At 47.2% G+C, this 22,042-nt stretch overlaps 1 protein-coding gene and 1 long non-coding RNA gene across 3 annotated transcripts in view; both read right to left on the bottom strand.

Moving 5' to 3' along the window:
* PTCHD1 (patched domain containing 1) overlaps window positions 1-7,281 on the bottom strand; it is a 32,955-nt gene extending 25,674 nt beyond the window's left edge. Inside the window, exon 1 of the mRNA XM_021553022.4 lies at window positions 6,567-7,281. Coding sequence (XP_021408697.1) covers window positions 6,567-6,995 — 429 coding nt within the window. The 5' untranslated portion in view covers window positions 6,996-7,281. The remainder of the gene's footprint in view (window positions 1-6,566) is intronic.
* A 3,295-nt stretch (window positions 7,282-10,576) lies between these two features.
* LOC110483240 (uncharacterized) lies at window positions 10,577-18,640 on the bottom strand. 2 transcript variants are annotated; one of them, XR_002467537.4, is made up of 3 exons: window positions 18,356-18,586; window positions 18,006-18,179; window positions 10,577-17,798 (listed from the first exon to the last, which is right to left on the bottom strand). It is a non-coding gene; the product is annotated as an uncharacterized LOC110483240 (long non-coding RNA). The 2 variants fall into 2 exon arrangements; XR_013339530.2 differs by having other exon boundaries at window positions 10,577-18,179; window positions 18,356-18,640.
* Window positions 18,641-22,042: the final 3,402 nt, after the last annotated feature.

The raw sequence follows: 22,042 nt of genomic DNA, 5'->3' as shown, positions 1-22,042 counted from the left end.
GGGCTGTGCCCTGCTGTCAGTCCGAGACTGTGGGTCCAGGGCAGAGGTTCAAAGAGGGTGGTGGGCAGTGGCTCCTGACCACGCCAGCCTACAAGGGATGAAGAACGGGCACACAGCCGAGGAGGAAGCCAACAGATCCTAATGGCTCGGGAGAAACATTAGAAGTCACAGCTGGAGAGCAAGCAGCAAGGATTGCTATGAGTAGTTTGGCTTTTTCTCAGCCCTACAATCAGGTTTCCTGAAGAGACACTAAGATACTAATTATGCACGGGATTTAATTTTGCAACTGATTTTTTCAGCTTGTCCAAAACACAATGATTTATCTTTTCTCCGAACATTTTTCAGAAAAATAAAATCTAAAAATTGTTCAAACTACAAGTCATCAACTGAGGGATAACTATTAGTGCTCGAAGCGGCAGATGTGCGTATATTTACATTTCCATCTGTCTTCTTGGTGGCTACAGAAAATCGCTAGGTATGATTTTTCTTTTCTAATCGGAAGCGGAGAAGCTTTTCTAATCAATACCATCTTAATTCTGACACCTTGTAAATCTGCCTGAATTTGTTCCACCGAGAGAAGCCCACTGTGTTTTTTTGGGCTGACTGCTGCTGGATGACAGGACACCTGGGCGGCAGAAACCTCCCTGCACAGCCTGGTGTGCGGCAACAAGATCAATTTTTCATGATGGGGAAAAAAGAATAAAACTTCGCTCTTGTGTCTGATCTTGCATCAGTTCCACCACGGGTGGCTTTCTCCATGCCCTTCAGATGTCTCCATGAACACCCTTCCATCTTTATACTGCTTCTTGGGGGGTTCTTGCCAAGCAGAAGCCTGAGGAACAGCCCCTTTTGCACCGCAGGGAAACCTTAACAGCTGCAGGTTCACAGCCCACGGTGTTATTAACAACTCGGCTCCTCCTTCTGTCTTCCAATAGGAGAGAGGGGGTTCTCCTGCTGTAAACCCCAACTTAAAGGCAGGGCCTTGTCACAGCTTTTAGGAAGTACAAATGTGGTCAATGGGGAGGCCTGGCAGCTCTCCCTCAGCCCTGTGACACCGCCTGGGGGTGGCCTGGTCTCGGTGGCTGTGACGCACAGACATCCCTGGCTTCTGATGCCTGCCCTGCCCGCTCGTGCGCTCTCCCTGAGGGGTGATGCCCCCAGCACACACAAGACATCCAGCCACCTACTGAAAACACCTATCCTCCGTGTGTTCTGTTTGCTAGAGAGGAAGCAAAGTCTGACCTTCCAAGGCAGGAAAGGCAAGGCAGTGGGATGCTGGGCATTCTGAGCACGGGCGGCTCGGCTGGCAGCAGCGCAGGGTGGTAGGGAGCATCGCACCACGGAGTGAAGCAGGAGGGAGAGCGGAGGGGCCCTGTCCTGACTGGTGCTACTGGAGCAGGGCCGGGGGTGGTGGGCACCAGGGGGATGTGATCTTCCTCCCAGACAACTTTAGGACTCCTGCTCCAAGCACTGACCAGTGCCTGCGGGAGAGACCGAACCATCTTGCCTGCAGGAATCACTCTGAGGAGCTGCTGCTGCTGCTGACACTGGGAGCTCAGGGGGGTTTCTGCACACACTTCCACACTATCCTTGCAACGTGCTATTTACCTTCCATCTTCCTTGGCTGTGCCCAGATCTTACCTGCATATCTTAATTCTCATCTGTTTTCGCATAAGATACATTTTAGCCCTGCAGCATTGTGCTGCTATGACAACAGGCTTGCACTTCTGCTGCTTTCACACCCTTGTTTTTCTCGTATTAGGACTCTTCCCCTCATCTTACAGCCTTGCTCTAAAGACATGACTTCATCCTTTATTTTGTTTTCAGCAGAATGCACTGTATGTTCTATTGACTGTTTCCCAAGAAGTGTTTTTAGTGCCTGAGCTACCTTGAGAATGTGGAGACCTACTACATCCATTGCTAGATCCACAGCTGACTGCCTGTGTCCAGGCATTCAGGAGTAGCCAAAAGTTTCTCAAAAGGGGTACCTTGCATTACTCAGGATCACAACAGACCAAGCTTTCTGCTCTGCTGAACAACCACAACCCATCTCCACTGACTTTGCAAGTAATGGTTTAAGTGTGCCATGTTTGTACAGCAAAGCAACTGGGAATACCACAGACAAGGGAACATGGTTATTTCTAAACAAGGTTGTTTCCTCCACGAATTTCCTCATACGTACAAAGTGAGTGAGGAAATCCGTGAGGACCGTAGACAGAGCGTGCCAACACACATGTTAACAGGAACAGAATAATTAAGGAGCAGAGAGAGGAAATAAAACCCCAACAAGTATGAAGTCTGCAAGATTTTGAAGCTAAACTGTTTTGTTCTGCAGCTATCAGAAGCTATGAAGTTCTTAAATAAATGTGTCCCTAAACAGAAATACCTGACTTTACTTCATTTGTGTGTAAAAATACATATTTAGTTACCTAGAGCAAATAACGGCCAGTGTATGAGAGAAGCAATCTATAAGCACTACAAATCTGTAGTTAGTAAAGGTTTCTTTAAGAAAAAAAACCCTGTTATCTACAGATTTTTATAGAAGGAAACTGCAAATACAGTCCCCTTCAGTAAGGCATGTTACATTTCAATCCCTTTTCATCTTTATGTCTTGATATCTTAAGTGGAGTTTTCACCAAAAAAAAATATTAGTACTGTGTTATTGTTATAAACACAGTAATGGAAATGGAAGAGAGAATATTTTTCTGCAAAAAAAGGTAAATCTTTAATTTAAAAAAGTCTTTAGTACGGTGCAGTTAACTCACTGTTAGCATACAGGAATAAACAGAATCAGAAGGATCAGTGTCTCAAATTCTGTCTAAGTTAGAATGTATTTTCTGAGGTTCAAAAATCTGTCTAGGTCTGTATTCCCAAGAGTTTGTATAACTTTAACCTAACAAGTCTCTTGCTGCAAGTGAAAATATCACTGTGAAATGATAGGGGGGCCGTTCTAACACTATTTTTAGGGGGAATTCTAGGTTTTCTTAGACAATTTCTACAGACTTTATATAATCATCTGAACCTCTGCAGGATGGTTCACACCAAGTATCCCAATTATTTTTGCTTCACTAATCACTCATTGGGAATACAAGGGTAAAACCACACTTTCTTAAATTAGGTGTTTTTACCTCCTACCTCTCTCTCTCAAAAGACAAATCTTGAGGAAGAAACGTCCTGCACACCAACAGCACAGGATGCCAGTTCCCTATGCTCAGCTATAGAGCAGGTACTGCAGCAAGTAAAATTTCATTATTGTCCTCCCACGATATCTCAGTCTCAGGATGCATCTCTTCCATATCTGGGATTCTACCAAGGCTTTTTATTGGAACACCTATTCAAGATCAGAGACTGATGATATGTTTAGATTTCTCCGTTCTGCAGATGACCATGGCAGCTGAAAATGCAATGTTGGGATGGCAGGCCTAGAATGGTGTAAGCACAGGGAGCTATGAGAACAATGGATAGAGATTTACACAAAAATAAGAAATAGAAGAGTACTTGGCATCGTCTCAAAAGCAAAACTATTCAATAAGGGAGCCACACACCTCTCTGCTAATGAGGAGAGACCCTGTGTGGAGCAGCCTGTGTGTCCAGCAGGACCTGGGGCTGTTCTGGGAGCAGCCAGCGTGGCGCTGGCAGATGTGCGCTGACAGCGGGAGCCCTTCAGCATCCCCTGCTCTGGGAGCGCTGCCTGGCCCTGGGCTGAGGCTGTTCTGAGGCTGAGCCCTGCCCAGAATCCCTGCCCAGCCAGCCACAAGGTCCCTGCAGCACTGGCAATGGTGACTTTCTCAGCCTGGTAACGAGCCCACCAGGTACTGCACTAAGCTAACCAGAGCGCTTTAGAGATGTACCACAAGAGTCATTTCATTGAATAATGAACTGACTTGGATGTTAGACTGATTAACTTTTGACAGGTCTATGTTTCAGTTTCAATCGCTCAGAGGCCCAAAACTTTGTATCCCTTTGCTAAGGAACAGTAACAGAAGCTGACTTCTTCCCTCTGCCTAGATCCGGGAAAACCTTTCCTTGGCACATGACTAGGGAAGCTGTAGCTGCTCATTCTTTTCCCTCTTTGGCAGATGAAGTGGGATATGGCAGGTAGGGAAACCGACATGATGTGCTGCAAGAGCATTCAGCATCTGCCTGGGGCAACCATCCTCCTGTGTCTCCCATCCTCCTGCTTGTGGGTGGAGATGCAGCAACAGCCATGTGGGAGGAGCCAGCGCCCAACCTGACATTTATTCTAAAGCAAAACCTCTCCCTTGGGGAGGTCATCCTCCAGAAAAGGAAAGATAAGCAAAAGCTGCCGTGTAGGTTCTCTGCCCTGCCTGTGCTTACATGGCAGCTTCAGAAACGTGAGTGGGATTTACTCTGTGGTTTCACCCAGGACACTAACTCACAAGCACAGTCCTTGGAGCTGGTTGGCTCCGGACTGCAGCTGGGGCTGCCTTTGCTCCCTTCTCCCTTTCATGCAACCGAATGTGCATAGGAAAGCCATGACTGGCCACCTTTTCCTTTCCCCTTCCCCTTCCCTTGTGGGCCCTGTTAACACAAGATGATGTAGGCCTGCATCTCCACAGATGTAACAATATTGGGAGCTAGGAGCCCTCATCCTGCCCTCCTGTTTTGCTGTTCTGTGGCCCATGGGATGGGTCATCCAGAGGGTTGGACAGGCAGTTGCCTGAGCCTGCCTCTGCCCTCAAACAGAAGCATAATCAGGACAAGGAACTTAATCCATTGTACACAAAGCATATTGGAATTAACTAGATAAGTAAAGAGTTGGAAATAATGCATCAGACACGCCTGACAATGTCTAAACAATCAAATGGCAATGGTGTTCATTATCTCACTAAAAGAAAATAATAATTTTTTAGTGAATTCTGCCTATTAAAAATGAGGCTGTGTTAAATACTGACAGAACTTTTAAAGTTTTAGCTCTTTTGCTGACATGATAAATCTTATGCAGAAGTTTGCCTGCAGAAAGATTCTGAGTACCATTTATTTGTGTGTCACTCTGCTATTGATAAAACTACAGATCTCCAGAGAAAGCAGTACAGAGAAAAAATCCATTATCATTATTATCCTATGACTGAGTAAATGTGCACATACTGGATGCAAATGTAATTCACAGTGCAAGAAAATGAAGGAATGAAAATCATTTCTCTAGAGTTTTCTCATTCGCCAGTAACATTGCTGTTACTGTACTTAGTGAGTCGACACTCATTAAATGTTTGCTCATTACTGTTGGGTAATATGTCAAAAGGAAAACAGAAAACACTGTGTAGCTCCATACCACAGTTCTCTATGTGCCTACAGTGGAAATAAAATATAAATATATTCACTGTAACACTTATTTAATTGTTTAGTAAAGAGAGAGGTCTCCCTGAAGTCTCTTACAGTAGGTGTTTGCGTCTGTTTTTTCATTTCAGAAGAGACACTTCTTGAAGCGATAAAGAAGAATTAAGATTGGCTTTTATATGGACTAACAGTTTGACATTCAGGGAAAAAAAACCACAACAAAATGATGCTGAAATCATTTGGGTTTCCACAAGGCAACAGCAAAAATGTGCAGGATCGAGCTAGCCACACCTCTGCTTATTTCCAAATGTTCCTTGCCTTTTTCATGAGTAAACTTGACCCTCTTAACACTCAAGTTTTTGCATCTATCATCCCTGTTTTTCTTTCCAGGATTGTTCAAGACTACTGGGGCATAAACTAGAGTACCAGCTTCAAGAAGCGCAGGTTTCTGACATGTTATGATATACAGTACAGTGAGATGTCCTGTCAGATTGTGACTCGCACACTCCGTGCTGCTCAAGTGGGAAGATACTGCCCGCTCTAACTTGAACAGGCAGCACAGGCTGCACCATGCCTGCAGTCTGTAGCTGGGCTGGATTTTCTCTTCATCTATGAAACCGGTGGTGGTGGGCTGGGAGTGGAGGGGAAAAAAAACACTACTCACTAAAAATAAGCTGCTGAGTTATATCATTTGCCTTGATGAGCAGTGAGAAGAAGGTTTTGTGCTGCCCCTCTCCATGCAGAAGTGCAGTCCAGACACAGCAGCAGCCCCCCAAACCATTCTCGGCAGCCTGATAGACTGGTACCTAACTGTTTTTGAAGTTTGAGTGTATGAAAGCCCGAGACGCCCTAACTCGGGAGCACAAACTGCCACGCGAGTAGAGAGACACCGAAAAAATTATTTAAGCCAGCCAGACTGCTCTTCTCGCTCACCCAAAGCACAGAAAAGCAAAACGGGGAAAACAGAAAAAGATGGGGGGGGGGGGAGGGGGAGGAAAAAAAAGAAAATAAAAAAAGGAGGGAGAGAGCGGAGCCCGCGGCGCTGGCGGGGAGCGCGGTGCCGGCTCCCCGCGGCGGGCTGGCGTCCCAACTGTTGCAGGGAGGTGACCGGGGAGCTGCGGTGGCAGCGCCCGTGCCTGGCGGGCAGAGCGCGGCATGCGCGGGCGGCTCCGCGCCGGTGGGCAGGTGCGGGGAGCGGGGCGGGATGCGGAGCGCCGGGAGCCAGGCGGGGTAGCGATGCTCGGGGCCGGGGGACCCGCCGGGGTTACCTTGAGGATGAGATCAGTGTGGTGCTGGTCCAGCATGTTGGCCTTGCGGAAGGAGGTGATGATCACCCGGCCGTACCTCCCAGGCGTCTGCAGGTCGGAGTAGAGCCGGTGCTTGGAGCGGTTCACCGGGAAGAGGCTGTCCACCAGGTTCCTCTCGATCTTGGCCAGGCTGTGCGTGGGGGCCAGGAGGTGCTCCACGCTCTCCTCCACCTGGTAGCGGCTGAAGCTGGCGCCCAGCAGGATGGAGATGAGCACGGGTGCCGAGGCGAAGAACACCGGGTGGCTGGCGACGAAGTGGCCGAGCCGGGAGAAGGACGTCCCCAGCCCCCTGTGCAAGACCTGCCGCAACATCCTAGTGCGGAGGGCGCGCAGGAGAGCGAGCGCCGCGCCGGGGCCCCCGCAGCTCCCCCACGGCCCCCTCAAGACCATGGGGCAGCCCCGCCGGGCGCCGCCTCCCCGCCGGCCGCGGCTGCGGGGGGCCGGGGGCCGCCGCCGCGCGTGTGCGTGTGTGTGCGGTGTGTGTGCGCGCCCGCCCGCCCGTGTGCGTGCGCGGGGCGGCTCGGGCGCTCGTCCTCCCGCAACGCCGCCGTGCCCGAGAGGAGTTTCCCAGCCCCTCGGTGCCTGACTTCCCAACCCGCCGCCCCTCGCCGCGGAGCGGCGGCGCGGACCGCCGGGGGGTGTGTGTGGGGGGGCAGCCCCGCCGCCGCCCCGCCGCGGGAAGGGGAAGGGGCAAGCGCCGCTCCCCGCCCCCGCCGCGGAGTTTGCGCGGGAGCGGGGCTGCCCGCAGACTGCTGACTAATCCCCCGGCCGCGGCGGGCGAGGCGAGGCGGGGCGGGCGCGCACAGCCCTCCGCGGCGCCCCCGCCGCCGCCGCCCTCCGCCCAGGGGCGCGGGGCCACGCCGGGCGGCGCCGAGCACGGGGCGGCGGGCGCAGCGCCGCGCCTCCCGCCGGGGCCGCCCGCCCGCCGGCCGCGCTCGGGACGCCGCGGCGCGCCCCGCCCCGCCCGGCCCCGCCCGCCGCCGCCGGCACCGCCGCCCCCGGGACGGCGGGGCGGCGCGGGCTGCCCCCGGCCCCGACGGGCGGGCCGCGGAACGGCCGTGCCCCGTGGAGTGGGGAGTTGGGTGTGCTTCGTGCGGGGCTTTGTTGCGGGGACCCGCCGCCAGAAACGTCCGGGCGCTTCCCCGGCGACGGGGCCGGGTCGCGTCCCGGGGTGCCCGACGGCGCGCCCCGCTCCCGCCGCACGGCTACCGCGGCGGCGCCGGCAGCGCGGCGCGGCACAGCCCGCCGGCCCCGCGCGGCCGAGTGGGCATGTGCGAGCGCCGCACATGCCCATTAGGGAAAGCGGGTGCCGGCGGCGAGGCTGTCCCTGCCCGGCTCACGGTCCCGGCCACCCGGCGTCGTCTCCGGAGCCGCCCCGGGCTGCCCCGGCAGTGCCCCGCGCGGGGAGCCCCGGCACCGGCCGGCTCCGCGCCGCGCCCAGGGAGCGCTGCCGCTCCCCTCGGCGCGAACCGCAGCCCCGGCGGCGGTGCCCCCCTGTGTGTAGGTATGACCGGACAGGATTCGGGGGCACGGCCTCGTTTTTAAACACAAATTGTATCTAAATAGCAGGAACGAGAACAAGAGCTCTGGGTGTTGGCATATTCGGGCACGCTGATTCCTAGCGCTGTTAACCTGGCCCAGGCTGCTACTTCCCAATCCGAAGGTGTTGGTAATGAACGTGCAGTTACTACCCAGGCTGGTGGTTTTACAAATCTGAGAAAAGGACGTTTCTGTTTGACAGCTGTTACATGTATTGCTGCATAAAACGGCAGTGGCTCCCTGTTCTGGTTGTTGGTAGGCTGACAGTCATTCTCCCTTTTACATTTCAGTAGTGTCTGACCTAAGCTGATGTTTTGTCATGGGCGCTTCATGCACAAAACCTTGACATCATTCCTGTCTCCTCACTGCTAGGTCACACAGCTTGAATGCTAAACTCTTTCCATGTTTCACTTGTAACATGGCGAGCGAGTGGCTTGATTGAGCACGGCCAAGGTCAGAACCAGCATCTCGTGATTCTTCTGGGTTTCATGCCCAAGACCAGGAATTACTCTATGAGTGATCTGCCTGTGAGGGCAGTGCTGCAGCTGCATCTACAGTGCCCAGTCCAGGCATGCCGGGGTTTGTAACACAATCATACCCCTGCTAAGTTCCACTCCCACAGACGTGGGTCCCCACTGCTTGTATCAGTCCTACATAAGGTTAAGAAAGAGAATCTAATTTGAATATATTTTAAAGAGCATTTCAAAGGTGAACACGGAATCAGAAGCACAGACGTGAGAGAGGACTGGACCTGAGTTTAGGTGACCATGCACTATTAGTTCAGGCTCAGAACCCAGGTCTCTTGGCTCCCCGTCCAGCACTTTCCCCTCCCTGCCATGGCTGTACACAGATCTGAACACAGGCTTACTCACCCCTGTGTGTGTCGAGGGAACGTCGGGATGTGCCTAGTGCTCTACATCATTAGCAACAAGTAAAGAACTTTTGTCATTGCTGCAGGCAGTATCATCTATGCTGGTTTTTTTGGGTCTCCATTAAAGATATTTTATAATTATTAAAAAGGAAGGGAGATTATTAATTGTTTCAGTAACCATCCAGTGGCCAATTCACAGTTCTCCAGGGTATCTGCCGTGTCCCCACTCCACAGGTATCTCATGAAAACTAGTTTGAGGAATTGACATCTAGCCCAGTTCTCAGCACATTAACTTTGGGAAAGCTATAGGTGACCCCAGGAAGACTCATTTGACATAATTGAACCCAACCATTAACAATATATATGCATTTTTGCAGGAGCATAGAGGAAAAAACTGATGTATCAGCAATTCTGCTGCATGTTCCTCTGTCTTCCCAGAGCAGTCTCAGTTTTACTGCCTGTTGTAACCAGCATCAGGCTGCACTGTTAGCTGCACTGGAAATTATGTCTTTCCAAGAAAAGCCATAGGATTTCACTCCACAAAATTCTTACTCTCTTTGGCCCAAGGAATTTCCCTGCCTTTAACTGTGGGGTTGCCTGTAGGGGATGAATATAGGGGGGATGTTGACATATGCTATTGGACATGTCAGAGACCAGCTTTGTGTGCTGGAACTGCGCTGAGTACATTGCAATGCTGCGAGCACCCTGTGGATGTTCCCAAACCAGCAGGGAAACCTGCATACTGCTGACTTTGCAGGTGGTGAAATCACCTTGTTCCTGAGCGTGCCAGAAGTTGCCATCAAAATGCGTTCTGTGGGAACGTGGTTGTCAGGAGTGGAACAGCAGGACGCCTCCCACAGCACTCTGTGAAGACCAAAGCCTGGTGAGCTCTGGCCTCTGCTGCAGGGAAAGCTGGCAGCACGTGCTGCACAGTGAGCACTGAGTGTTACCCTGCTCTGCATTTCTCTTGGAGCAAAATGGAAGGGTAGGATTTCTGTCACGTATGTGTGCCACTCTGCTACGGCTCTGAATGGCGCTTTACAAAATAGATAATGATGTCTCATTGCTCCAGAGAGTTTCCAAACTAAATTAAGAGAGAATGATGGGAAGAGATGACCGTACAATGAGGTGCAGATGCTGGGAATAGGGATAATGAGGGGGGAAAAATATGATTATGTCCTTTCAAAGCAAACGCCTCAGGGTAGCTACTTTTGGGGACAGAGTATAAAAGGGAGATGGGGAAGATGTGACTCGAAGGCAGCATCTGCACAGGGTTCAGGTCTGCTCTCAGGAGCAGATTTGTCTGCTGGGGAGCATTTGTTGACTCTCAGATCCCTGCAGAAAGGCTGCCTTGACCCACACTCAGAAGCTCTCAAGGTCAAACAGATCATGTGGATTAGCATGAGGCCATGGTGTCATTCCCAGGGCCTGCAAGGCCTTGGTGGGTTCAAACAACCCTCAGCCCAGGCCAGAGGGCTGAACATCCAGAAATGAGCATATCTTTATGCATCTGCTCAAATCGTGTTACGATGGGAAGTTTTAAAACTAATGTGAGAGAAAGAAGTTGGCAAGGTTTTATTTAAAATAACTTTCTCCTAACTCCCTAAAAGTGGTCCAATGAAAGAAAAAACTGAGAGAAGTGATGGAGGAGGGCATTCCTGATGAGTAGCTTCAGATGAGTGAAGAGGGCCTAGGGGAAAGAAAAGGTGTCAGGAGCAGCTGGGATGGCTGTGGGAGGTATGCAGAGAATCAGGAATCTGCATTGTTTAGTTAGGCATGAGGAACCACAGAAGATATTTTAGGAGCATGTGCAGGGAATGTTTTTTGCAACAGGGCACTGAGAAAAGTGTAATGCAGGTTCCAGCTGGAGCTTGGAGAGGAGGTTACCCACAGTGAGGAGATGGGTAGCAAAGACTTTTTTTAAAAGGGAATTAAAAAAAAAATTCAAGGAGAGTTTAATAATTATTGTTAGACTCTTAAGGTTTGCAAAACCTTTCTTATTGACATTGGTTATGTTATGCTCATTTATACTGGCTGAAAGTCTTGCTGGTGAGATGGAAAGGCCCTGTGCTTTGTGCCAAAGGATCAAGACAACATGTAGCCAGTCCAGGATGGCTGGGGAGAGGAGTAAACTCTGCTCTATATTTCTTGGCCTCGGGTCTGAGACCTGGGCCAATGCCAATTAAATTGGTGAGGGCACAGACAAGGTTAATTATAAAGTTAATCTCTCATTGCTGATTGGTGAGGGATCCTCTCAACTTGCAACTTTCGTCCATTTGCAGTTATCAGAAACATGAAGCAGAAGGAGGCATCCACCTTATTTCCAGCCTGACTTCCATCACAGTAGGGATATTATACAAAAGTATCACTCTTTTTGCTCTTATGTGCTGCATTTCTCCCAGAAGGATGACAATTTTCTTAGACTAAAAAGGGCTTTCTAGAAGTAACCTTGGAAAATTGAAAGCTGGTCTCAGGGCAGTTAGTAGTTTATATTTAATCAGTGAAAATTCACTTGCCTCTTTTCCTTACCTCAGTCCCACCTTCTTTTGGCTGGGACCGAGGAGTGGGGCATCATGCACCCAAACAGCATGATTAGAGCTTAAGAACCCCACAACTAAAGTGAGTTTTTAAACTGTGCAACCAGAGAAAGAAGAAATAGAACAACAAAGCAGCATCACAACCTGTGTATTCCCTCTCTACACGAGTCCTTTGGGTCATGAAGGATGGGGCTGTCTCAAGAAGAGCTGCCTTTTTGACCCAGCGGAGGAACCAGGAAGCAATAACCTGCCGAGGGATGGCCACACTTTTTGCCAACTGCATCCACAGGTTTCATTGCTGGAATTTAAGATGGCTGATTTCTTAACTCCCTGAAACAGGCTACTGACAAAATCAGTCATGTTGGAAGTTTGTCTTCAGTGTGTGTAAGCCCCAAATGTTCACTGAACGGAAGGGAAGAGAGGGACAAAGATGAGGAGGAGCTATGGCTGGGCATGCCCTTTGCCATTACACTCCCCAGTGCCCTGACGTGCTGCCACCGTGAGAGCACACACACACTCCACACACTGCACTTGCTAATGCAGATCTTGGGAGAAATCACAGGAACTGAAATAGCTTTTTGCATCTGCTGAAAGGAAAGAAATCTTCCCTCCTGCTCCTGCATGGCAACATCTCTTCTTTGCAGTCTGTCCTGTAAAATACAAACATGTAAATGCTCCTCTCTGGCCTGTTACTCCAAGTGGAAAGAGAGATATACGAAAATGATGTAAATCACCAAGAAATACTTTGACAGCTGGCACCTGATTCTCTCCCAAGTGCCCTGGTGGTCACTCTTCGGCAGCTCTTTGCTGATTAATGAGGACTGCTAAGAGAAAGCATGTGTGACATCTTCTACAGAGTGCAATAAAAGGAGGAAAGTGCCCTGTGTGGCTGGAACTGTAGTCTGTCTCTGAGATGCTCCATTAGGCTGCTCCTGGCAGTGATGATACAGAAACAGGAAATCCCCAATTGCACCATTAATATGAATAGATTAGAAAAAAAACCATGGAATTTAACAGGGAGCCAGTGAGCCTGTGCTATTTTTTCTTTTCTTTTTGCCTCTTCCCCCCCTTTTTTTTCCACCCCTCTGCTTCAATGAAAGCTCAGTAGAGGGGAAGGATGAATCTGTTCCTTTGCATATTGGCATAGGCTGCACAAAACCACAGCTCTGCTTTTGTTTGAGTTCCCCTACATTTTGTTAGATCCAGATTTGCTTCTTAAGCTGAAACCTTTGGGTTGCTCTCCGGCTGTGTTTTTGACTCCACTGTCTGATATTTGTGATTGACCAGACTACTATTCATGGCCTCTCCCCTGTTTATTTTAAAAGAATGTCTGCTGACACTTCTGCCAGACCTAGGGGAAGGTCCTTCCTTCATAATAAATAATAATGGCCTGATAAAAAACTGTCCTTCCTTGCAGAAAGATGGATTAAGTTCTTGTTTTGAAATGCAGTCTGAATGGTCCTGATGTATTGAAATGTTACAGCAAATGTAAGCAGACGAGTCAATTTACAGCTTTCATACTACATTTTAAGAAACAAAACAAGCAGACGACAACACAATAAATCTGCTTGGTGTCTTTGTCTGGTTGATGTTAACTGAATGCAGTTGTATTAGATAACTGGACGATGCAGCTTTCTAAAAAAAATAGGAAATGCACAAATTTTATCATGAACATGAATTTGTCTAAAGGAGAGGATAGACTTAAACAATATATTCTTTGGGAAAAATGTCTGTGAGCCAATGAAGAAGCATTGCTGTATGTATTACCCTGGGTGTGCAATTCTAAATTCTTATTGGAATAACCCTGATTATTCTGATATTGGAATACTTCTAGAAAAGGAATTATAATATTCAGGGTTCAAGGGACCAAAATGGAAAAGAAGTTTCATTTTTGGATAAATTATTTTTGAAAAATAGGTATTTTTAGTTTAACTGTCACAGTTAAGTGTATAAAATCTCTATTTTAAAGGTAAAGCACTGCTTTAAGAGACAAGGTTTAGTATAAAACAAAACATTAACTTGGAGTTTAGTAAATATGTCTGGAGATCCTGGGATTTTTGGCAGAGTGTAACTCCTAGAATAGTGTGAGTGTTTCTCTTTTGTTTATATGCCTTCATACAAAAATGGGCAAAAGAAGTAGGCTGCAAGTGAAAGCAGAAGAAAACACATAGAGATATCAAAATAGGTTAGCATCTGATTTCAGATTTAGGAATGAATATATGCATATGCACACATAAATGCACATGTGAAGGCACACACACACTATGTATATGGAATATATGTAAATGCTTATTTTTATATATATATATTATATTTATTTACATAGGCTTAAATAAAAGCAGGAGATGTTTGAGTTGGATACTAAAAATGCTTTTTCATGGTGACACTTTTCTAATAGTACTGTGGAGCAGGAGGGTCACCTGAGAAGGTGCAGAATTTCCTGTACTGGTGGGGTTACGATGGATAAAAGTAAAAGGTGTGACATAAGTGGGATTGCTAATCCCACTTTGGTGTAGAAGAATGGACTAGGAATCTTTGAGGACTCTGTCAGACAGCATTATTTTCTGTGACTCTAAGATATGGGCAAAGAATAGGTTAGATGTCACACTTCCATCTCTGATGAAGTATAAGAAAAATAGCCTGTGATCTGTGATGTAAAGAGACTCATTACTGAGCACATGAACAGCTCCTACTTAGCTCATCTACTTTCTCTTTCAAGAGAAAATGTGGGTTTGATGGAACTCCCTAGCAGAGCAGCCAAGTTGTGTAGACAGGCCTGATCAACCCATTTCTCCCGTGCTTTACTTCTTTATATTCTGACTTACATCCCCTTTATAGCCTTTGGCTAGGCTTTGTGTCTCTAAAGCTATTAGTAAAAACAATTATCTAAATATATATTACAGATGTACAGCTTTGGGACAGCACACTGACTCAGAATTGTCTTCAAACTGCTCTGTCACATTATTCCACCCGCATCTAGATTGCATATTGAGTCATATTGACAGTGTTGGCTATAAAGTAAGAGACCTTCAGTAAAGGACATTTTAAAAAACCCTGTAATTTTTCTCCAGTCTTTCAGAATGTCTTTATGGACTGGTATCAGATTGAGTAGATTTTAGACAATATCACAGGGGTTTTGCATCATTTATAGGATGCAGCATAGATAACAGACCAAGGACTGAAAGCTGCTGGAATCAGGTTCTACAACTGCTGTGTTGCTGTAGGCAACTCACTTTTATTCTCTCCTTACCTCAGTTTCCCCATCTTTAAAACTGGGATGATAAAGGTTGTGTGCCTCTTATAGGGACTGGAATGACCATAATCATCAATTGAACAGCATTTAGGAAATATAGTATGATAAACCAGTGCAGAGTTTTATTCAGAACCCTTACTGTAATATCATTCTTAACATTACACTTTGTTATGTTTTATCAACTGTTTTAAAATTTTGTCATGAGCCAAGTAATAGAATGAATTGTAAAGAGAAAGTTGTTGACACCACAGAAAGTGAGTTTTACCTATTCTTTAACCAGCCCATTTTCAACTTTCCGCAAACATGGATCCCAGATTGCCATTGTTACAGCCTTGCACCAGTGCTTTCTCAACAAACACCAGAAAAATGCACCAGGGATGTGTTTGTCAGCAGTTTGGAAGAACCTCTGTGCTGCTGTACCTCTGTGCTGCTGTCCTTTCTATCTGTCACAAACACATCCTTCCCCTGCATTGCTGTAAGTACCTGTGGATGAAGCCAGGGAATGGCTATAATCAGGAGAAAAATACAAGAGGAGCTTCTTAGGACCTTTAAGAAGCAGAACAACAGACAAAACAGAATAGCTACATTATCATAATGCAAGGGATTTGCCATTCTAACACCCCTTATGTTAACACATGTTCACTAAAAACATACCACAACCATATTAAAATAACTCCTAAAATGTCCCATTACTTGCTTACCCCACACTGCCATGTGAAGAATATGCAGGACAGTAGAAGGTTTCTAAGAGTACTGTATTTAGGGTAAGACAACAGTCTGTCTGTTTTTATTTTTAAGCACTAAAAGTCTCTCATGACAAAGCATGGGTTGTACAGTGCTGTATCAGTAAGTCACAGGTGTACCTTTAATGAGCAGGTGAAATGCATACAGTTTTTGAGAGAGGTCAGTTATTCTTAAGGCATGCATTTTCAGTTCAAAACCAGCAGATAATTAAGCAGATGTGTATTGAAAATAAGAAAACATCGTATTCCTTTGTCTCTTACATACTTTTCATAAGACTGGCTTGATTTTCCAATTGTTCCTGATGTTTCTGGGATAAAAAGAGAAGCAGAATTATCCTCCTGTATGATGCATGTTTGATCTTTATAGGGTTTTTTGGCTTGCTTTCTATGAAAGCTGCATTCCAAGCAGTTCTTTCTGCTCATGAATATAGAATTACACTACTGTAAATGTTACATATTGCTTTACATTCTAATTGAGGAGCTGGTGTTCTACCTGGGTAAGTGCCCATCAGCATTAGATGACACACAATTAAAGAAGAGTGTCTAAAACTAATTTTCTAAGGCAAATGTTTAAAATCACATCTGTGCCTATTTTTGGATCAAAACCCCTTATCAAGCTGTACACTGGCTTTCCTTGCAAATCCGAATGTGCAGACCATGGCAATATGAATCATCAGCCTGCCTCTGATCAGCATTCAGGGTATATTCTGGTTTGTGTATAATACTAATTGAGTTTGGCTTTGCACCTGAAAGCACACACTTTATTTTGACTGCATGGGAATATCATACAAGGAAAGACTGTTCTATATTTCAATGAAATTTACTGTACATTTGAGGAAATCATTAAGAGTAATTTTTTTTCCCTCAGGGCTGCTGCAAGCTTACATTTTGGTTCATGGGAGATGAATTCTATTCCTAAAACTAAAATCAATGTTTCATTATTCTGTGATACTTATGTCACAGTAGTACTTAGAGCCTTCTCTTGCTGTTCCTGCAAAATTCTTCCAAAATTCGGTAAATCATAATAATCTCCAGAGTCACTATTTGCACATGCTAAGCAGATGGTTCCTAAGAGATGGCTGCTTAAACCACACGGTATTTAGCATGCTGTTTGGGGCTTTGCAATTGCTTTTTTTGGAAGCCAGGGGCTGCTCTGGTCCCTGGCAATTCTGCGAAGTTGAGGGAGATTGTTTTTGTGGGTTACTTTTTCTTTTTCTTTTAATGCATCCTTCTCTGATATGATGGAAGGTGAATTAGCCTGACTGAAATGGAGAGGAAGAGAGGTGCATGAAGATACAGAAATCTTAGGCAGTTAATGGAGAATAATGGTGCAGAGGGGAACTGGGACCAGCAGGAGGGATAAAACAGTGAGAGGATTAATCCTGGTCTTGAGGAACACATTACTTACAGGAGTGGAAAATGAACGGGGAGAAATGTCTTTCCCCATCACCACACATCACCCCTCTTTGTGTTTCTGTGTCTCTTCTGTTGCCACAGAAGACTAGTGACAATCACAGTAAAGGGAGTGTTTTATTGTCCCTTGAAAAGTTTCCTTCTCAGCTTGTGAGGCCAAAGCCTGTATATTAGGTCTTCAGATCTCTCAGTGAGTCCTCTGATAATAATGTATTCAGGGACTCATGTTGGGGGTGGGAAGCCATTTGTTTTAGAGACATTTTCCCCCACCCCCAGCCCCATTCCAGAATTTATATACAGATATGTATTAAAGAGAATTCCTGTTGCAGAGTCAGGCACTGAAATGTTCTGTTTGGGACCTAAATTCAGGTCCCAAAATGACATTAATTTGGCCTTAGTGTAAATATACATTTTACTTGCATGCTGACACATTAGCTTTTTTTAGGATGAAGCCATTCATTTTTAGGTGTCCAGGGTCAATTAAGGAAGGAATCAGAACTGTGGAATGAGTCTGTTCCCTGGAGGCCAGACCCTGTGTCTTTTGCTGTAGGTGCTGGAATGTTGCTGTGACTGGAACAAGAGGAAAGATGATTTAAAGAACAGACTCAAGAGTTACATAGCTGTACACCCCCTTGCACACCAGACTTTGTCCTTGCCTCTCACTGCTATGCCTGGCTGCGTGAAGACTCATATTGGAGAGCTGAGAAAGCAGAGTTTTGTCTGGGTAAAAGTATGGGAGGAAAGGGCTTGAGTGGAGAACAGCTGCAGTAAGGTGGGTGAACTCAGCTTTGGCTTCTGAATTTGTTATCTGTCTTCTTGTCAGGGCTGGGAGATCCTCTGAGTGAAAGAGAAAATCAAGGTAAGTGACACTAATCCCTGGGTCACTGATCTGTAGCCAGAGGTCCAGGTGGCATGGAATGGCCTGGACAAAGGTGAAACTGGCTGCAGCTTGATAGAGGAAAGGGAGTAGGATATGAAGAATGGCTAGGCTTTGGCACAATCAAACTCACAGATGTGAGAAAAAAGGTAATGAAAAAGGGAAACCTTCAGTAAGGTGTTGTTCAGGGTCGAGAGTGGCTGCTAAGCTCCAGTTTCTCTTGGTATAGCTTTGTAATTTCTTCCCATTTGCCATTGCTGAGTCTCTGCTGCTTTCAGCGTTCTTTGGGGATGCCACCAGCCCGCTGATGCATCAGCCACAGACTGTAAACAGAGGATTACCTGGAAAAAAAAAAAAAAAAAAGTCGATTAGTTCTTATAAGGAAAAGAGCGCTTCCATTTACACTGACTGCGATGTTTTGGGGTTCCTTTGCCTCCAGTTCTTGGAAAGAGCCTACCAAGGGGCTCGCTGGCTCTCTGGGGACGCGCTCGGCCAAATGACGGGGCCGTATCCCCACCTCTGCCGGGCAGCTGCACAAGGTGCAGTTGCGTCCTACGTCCATGTCAGATCCCGAGCATTCCGCTCTTTGTTGCTGCGTCCTGTTTCCCTTTTCCCCTCGCCTCAGACCCGCTGTAGGCTCCCACCGCTCCTCTGCCGCCTTCCCCGCGGCCCCGCGCGTTCGCCCGCGGGAGGAGACGGGGAGGCGGGACGGGGAGCGGGGAGGGAGGCGCGGGCGGCTGCCGGCGCTCCGGGCACCCCCGGGCACTCCGGGCACCCCCGGGCTGTCCGGGCACCCCCGGGCACCCCCGGGCGCTCCGGGCGCTCCGAGCGGCTCCCGGCGCTCCGGGCATCCCGGAGGCGGCGGGGCCGCGGGGCGGCGGTGTCGGGCAGCGCTGCCGGGCGCTCCCGCCTCGCCCCGCCGGGACGCGGCACCGCGCAGGAGCTGCCGCCGGACGCGGGCAGCCACCTAGAGCACTGGTGTGGCACTTTGGGAAAACCGGCCAAAAATCCCTGAAAAAGCAGCTGGTGGTGCTGGCGCCAGGCTGGGTTAAACATATGGGTGTTACCCGGCCAGCATAGCGAGCATGAAGTAATAGAGTATTTCTGCCCCAAAGAAATGGTCCGGTTCTGCGCTTTGGGGTTTTGTTCACCTTCCACAGAGGGAAAAGCGAGGCAGAAGGTGCCAGCAGCCCGGGAGTGCCCAGGTGCGGCACTGGAGTGCAGGGAGTCAGAGGATTCCCGAGCAGCAGCGGCAGCAGCAGAGTGTCTCTGAGCAAGTGTCAGAGTGTCTTGGCAACAGTACAAGATGTCTGCAACTTTCCTTCACTTATGCAGAAAACACGTCGTGTAGGCAGTGCAGTGGTGCGTGAACACAGCAGTGTAGGCTTGGCTTTGAAATATTTGCGTTGAAAGCAAAGGCTTGTTTGGTCGGTGTAGGGAGACTGAAAATTTTGTGACAGAGGCTATGGCATTTCTCTCCCTGGCCATTAATTGGTTGTTACAAATCTGCAGTGCAGTAATTCTCTCTCTCTTTTTTTCCCCCTTTCCCTCTCCTTTCTTCTCCTTCCAATTATTTGTTCTGATAGTAATATTAGTTTTCAGTGGTGTAGAACATGAACTAGTTTCTTTGGTAACCAAGTCGGTTACACACCCACACAAAGTTAGAATCTGCTAGGTGCAGACATTTTCTCTTTCAGAAAAGATGTGGGTTTTGAAAAGCACAGCAGTAGGGCAGCAATATATGTCTCAGGGAGTTGTTTCAGAAGTCCCATATACCATATGCAGATTTATATGTAAGTCCTGCTCTTTTGTTTACACACACATGTGGAACTTGAATATACTACCTATACTATACTATTCTCCAGTGATTTCAGGATTATTTACTTCTTGTCCCAATATTTCATTCTTCCCACTTTCTCCCTAACTCCTACCTACTTGTAGAGAATAGGTGGCTGTGAAAAAGCACGCAGTAGGGGTACAGTACAGGTGAATAAGCCTGCAAATATACGCTGCATTTCTTCTTAATTTATTTGGTGCAAGTAAAAATTTGCCCCATTTCTTAATCTGCTCCCTGAAATTAAAGAGACAAAATTCAGCAGCTTTTGTAGAGAACTTATTTTTAGGGATTTAAGTAAAATATTGACCCTTCTGTTTTGGATTTTGAAAGCAAATAGCTTCATGCAGGATTAAAACCAATTTGTGAGTATGAATTGTAACAATTAATGTGACTAATAATCCCTGTCATATTGTCTTGATCATGATCAGTAGTTTGGTCTGTAGCAGAAGCAGAAACTTGTAGACTTTTATTGCATTTTCTCTGGTGACACGTCAAATCCTGACAAAATTAAAACATGTACATTTTTAAACATCTTCTTGTTCTTGTGTATGAGGCAAGAAGGCACTAGTACCTGAGAACTGAAAGATAGCTATAAACAGAGACTGAGCCTGGCAAGGCCATTTCATTGCTCTTGTCTGAATGAAGTGTTAAAAATGAAACAATAAAGAGGTAAGAGTGAATTAGAAGTCTTACTTCTTTCCTTTCCTGTTCTGAATCATCAGTTATAATAGTAGTTATGTTTTTAGTTAAATATGGTTTTTATGCTAATGTAATGCCTTTTAACTGCAGTTCTTCCAAAGAGGGAAAAGCCTGACACAAATACAGAGAGCACCTGAAAGTACTCTTACGCAGTGCTTGTTATTTCAAAATAACCCTTCCTGTGCCACAGCAAAGTACATAACATGCAGTGCATTTCTGCACTAGAAAGGTGGAAATGTTACATTTCACAGTTCTCAGGAGCCTGATAGAGATTGAGCTGGGTGGTGTGCAGTAAGCACTTTTTACAGTACTGTGTGATTAAAATTTAATCTATTATAAATAAAAGGTAATGAAAATATTAATGGTAAGGAAAACCTGACTTGAACAAACTGACGCTTATTGCTATTTTCCTTTGGGTTCTTTGTTGTCATCCCGTGGTCACATCACTTTCCTAAGCCTGCAGGGAATGTTTCTCTCTGGTCTCCTGCACATTCTGCTGTCTCCTCCTGGTGCCAGACAGTTCTTTCTGCAGCATCTTTCCCAGGCTCTTCCTGTCTCTCATTGCCATAGAGACAGTGTGTGCCTGTTAGAGTCACTGCAGAGATGTGCTCATCCGAGCCCAGGGATGGCTGGAGAAGGCAGGCCATGGGCAGACCTGGAGGCTTAGGGTGCCATGGAGAGAATTTTGTGCCCAGGTCCTGATCTGTGTAGCTGTTTCAGTACAGAAGGGCAACACACTTCAGAAATGCTCCACAACTGGAATGAGCCAAAAGGCTTAAGGAACTTATTCCCAATGCCTTGGGTCATCTGAGGCATTTCTGTTAAAGATGACACACAACCTTAGTTCATATTCTCAGTAGTAACCAAAAGGATGCTTAGAGCAGGAGGGCTGGATTTTAATTCAAGAAGTAAGCAAGGACTCAAGGCAGCTTTGATTCCTGTCTCTGGCCTGGCGATTCTGTGTGGTTCTGACCAGATTGTTTCCCTTATTTTCTTCTCTTCAGATTAAGGATGTTGTTTTATTTTCTCCCTCTGTAGGGTGAGAGCCTAAAGTCATCATCTGATGTAATCTCCATGCACATACACACTCCACATTTGCTCCAGAATCAGCCAGTTGCAGCCCCTGAGCAATTCCACAATCTTGAGCACCTTTGGTGCCTTGCCATGCATGTGTAGCCTCCTACATCCTATGTGGAGAGGCAGGTTCAGGCCAAGATACCTCAAGGGGTGGTCCACCACCAGGTTTCCTCAGTCCTGCTTGCAGTAAGCAACACTGGCACTTTGGGCCTGAAGTGCAGTTGGAGCAGCAGGAGTGGAGGTGCCAAATACTTGGTGACAGTGTTTCCTGAGAATAAGCATCAGCTTAGTGCCAAAGCTGAAGTTGCACTGCTGTCCCAGAAGTGTATATGGTTACTCCTGTGGTGGGCAGCAGCTGTAGGGCAGAATGCTGTTTCTGCTGAATTGGTGCAGGCCCTCTGCAATGTTTGCATGTGGGAGAAGAAGTAGTGGGAAAGAAATGGGGAGCAGGGTGAATCATGCCCCTGCTTTCCCCACATGGCCGTGGCACTGGAGATACTGGGGCAGAGCACTGCACCAGGGACAGACCCAGAACATGTGGCATGTCTGTGTGCAGGCATCTGTGCAGAGACCCTTGTCCTGTGCTGGCCA

The sequence above is a fragment of the Lonchura striata genome, chromosome 1 (assembly GCF_050655825.1).
Source record: "Lonchura striata isolate lonStrDom1 chromosome 1, ASM5065582v1, whole genome shotgun sequence".
Classification (NCBI taxonomy): Eukaryota; Metazoa; Chordata; class Aves; order Passeriformes; family Estrildidae; genus Lonchura; species Lonchura striata.
This window is presented reverse-complemented; position numbering and strand designations above follow the sequence as displayed.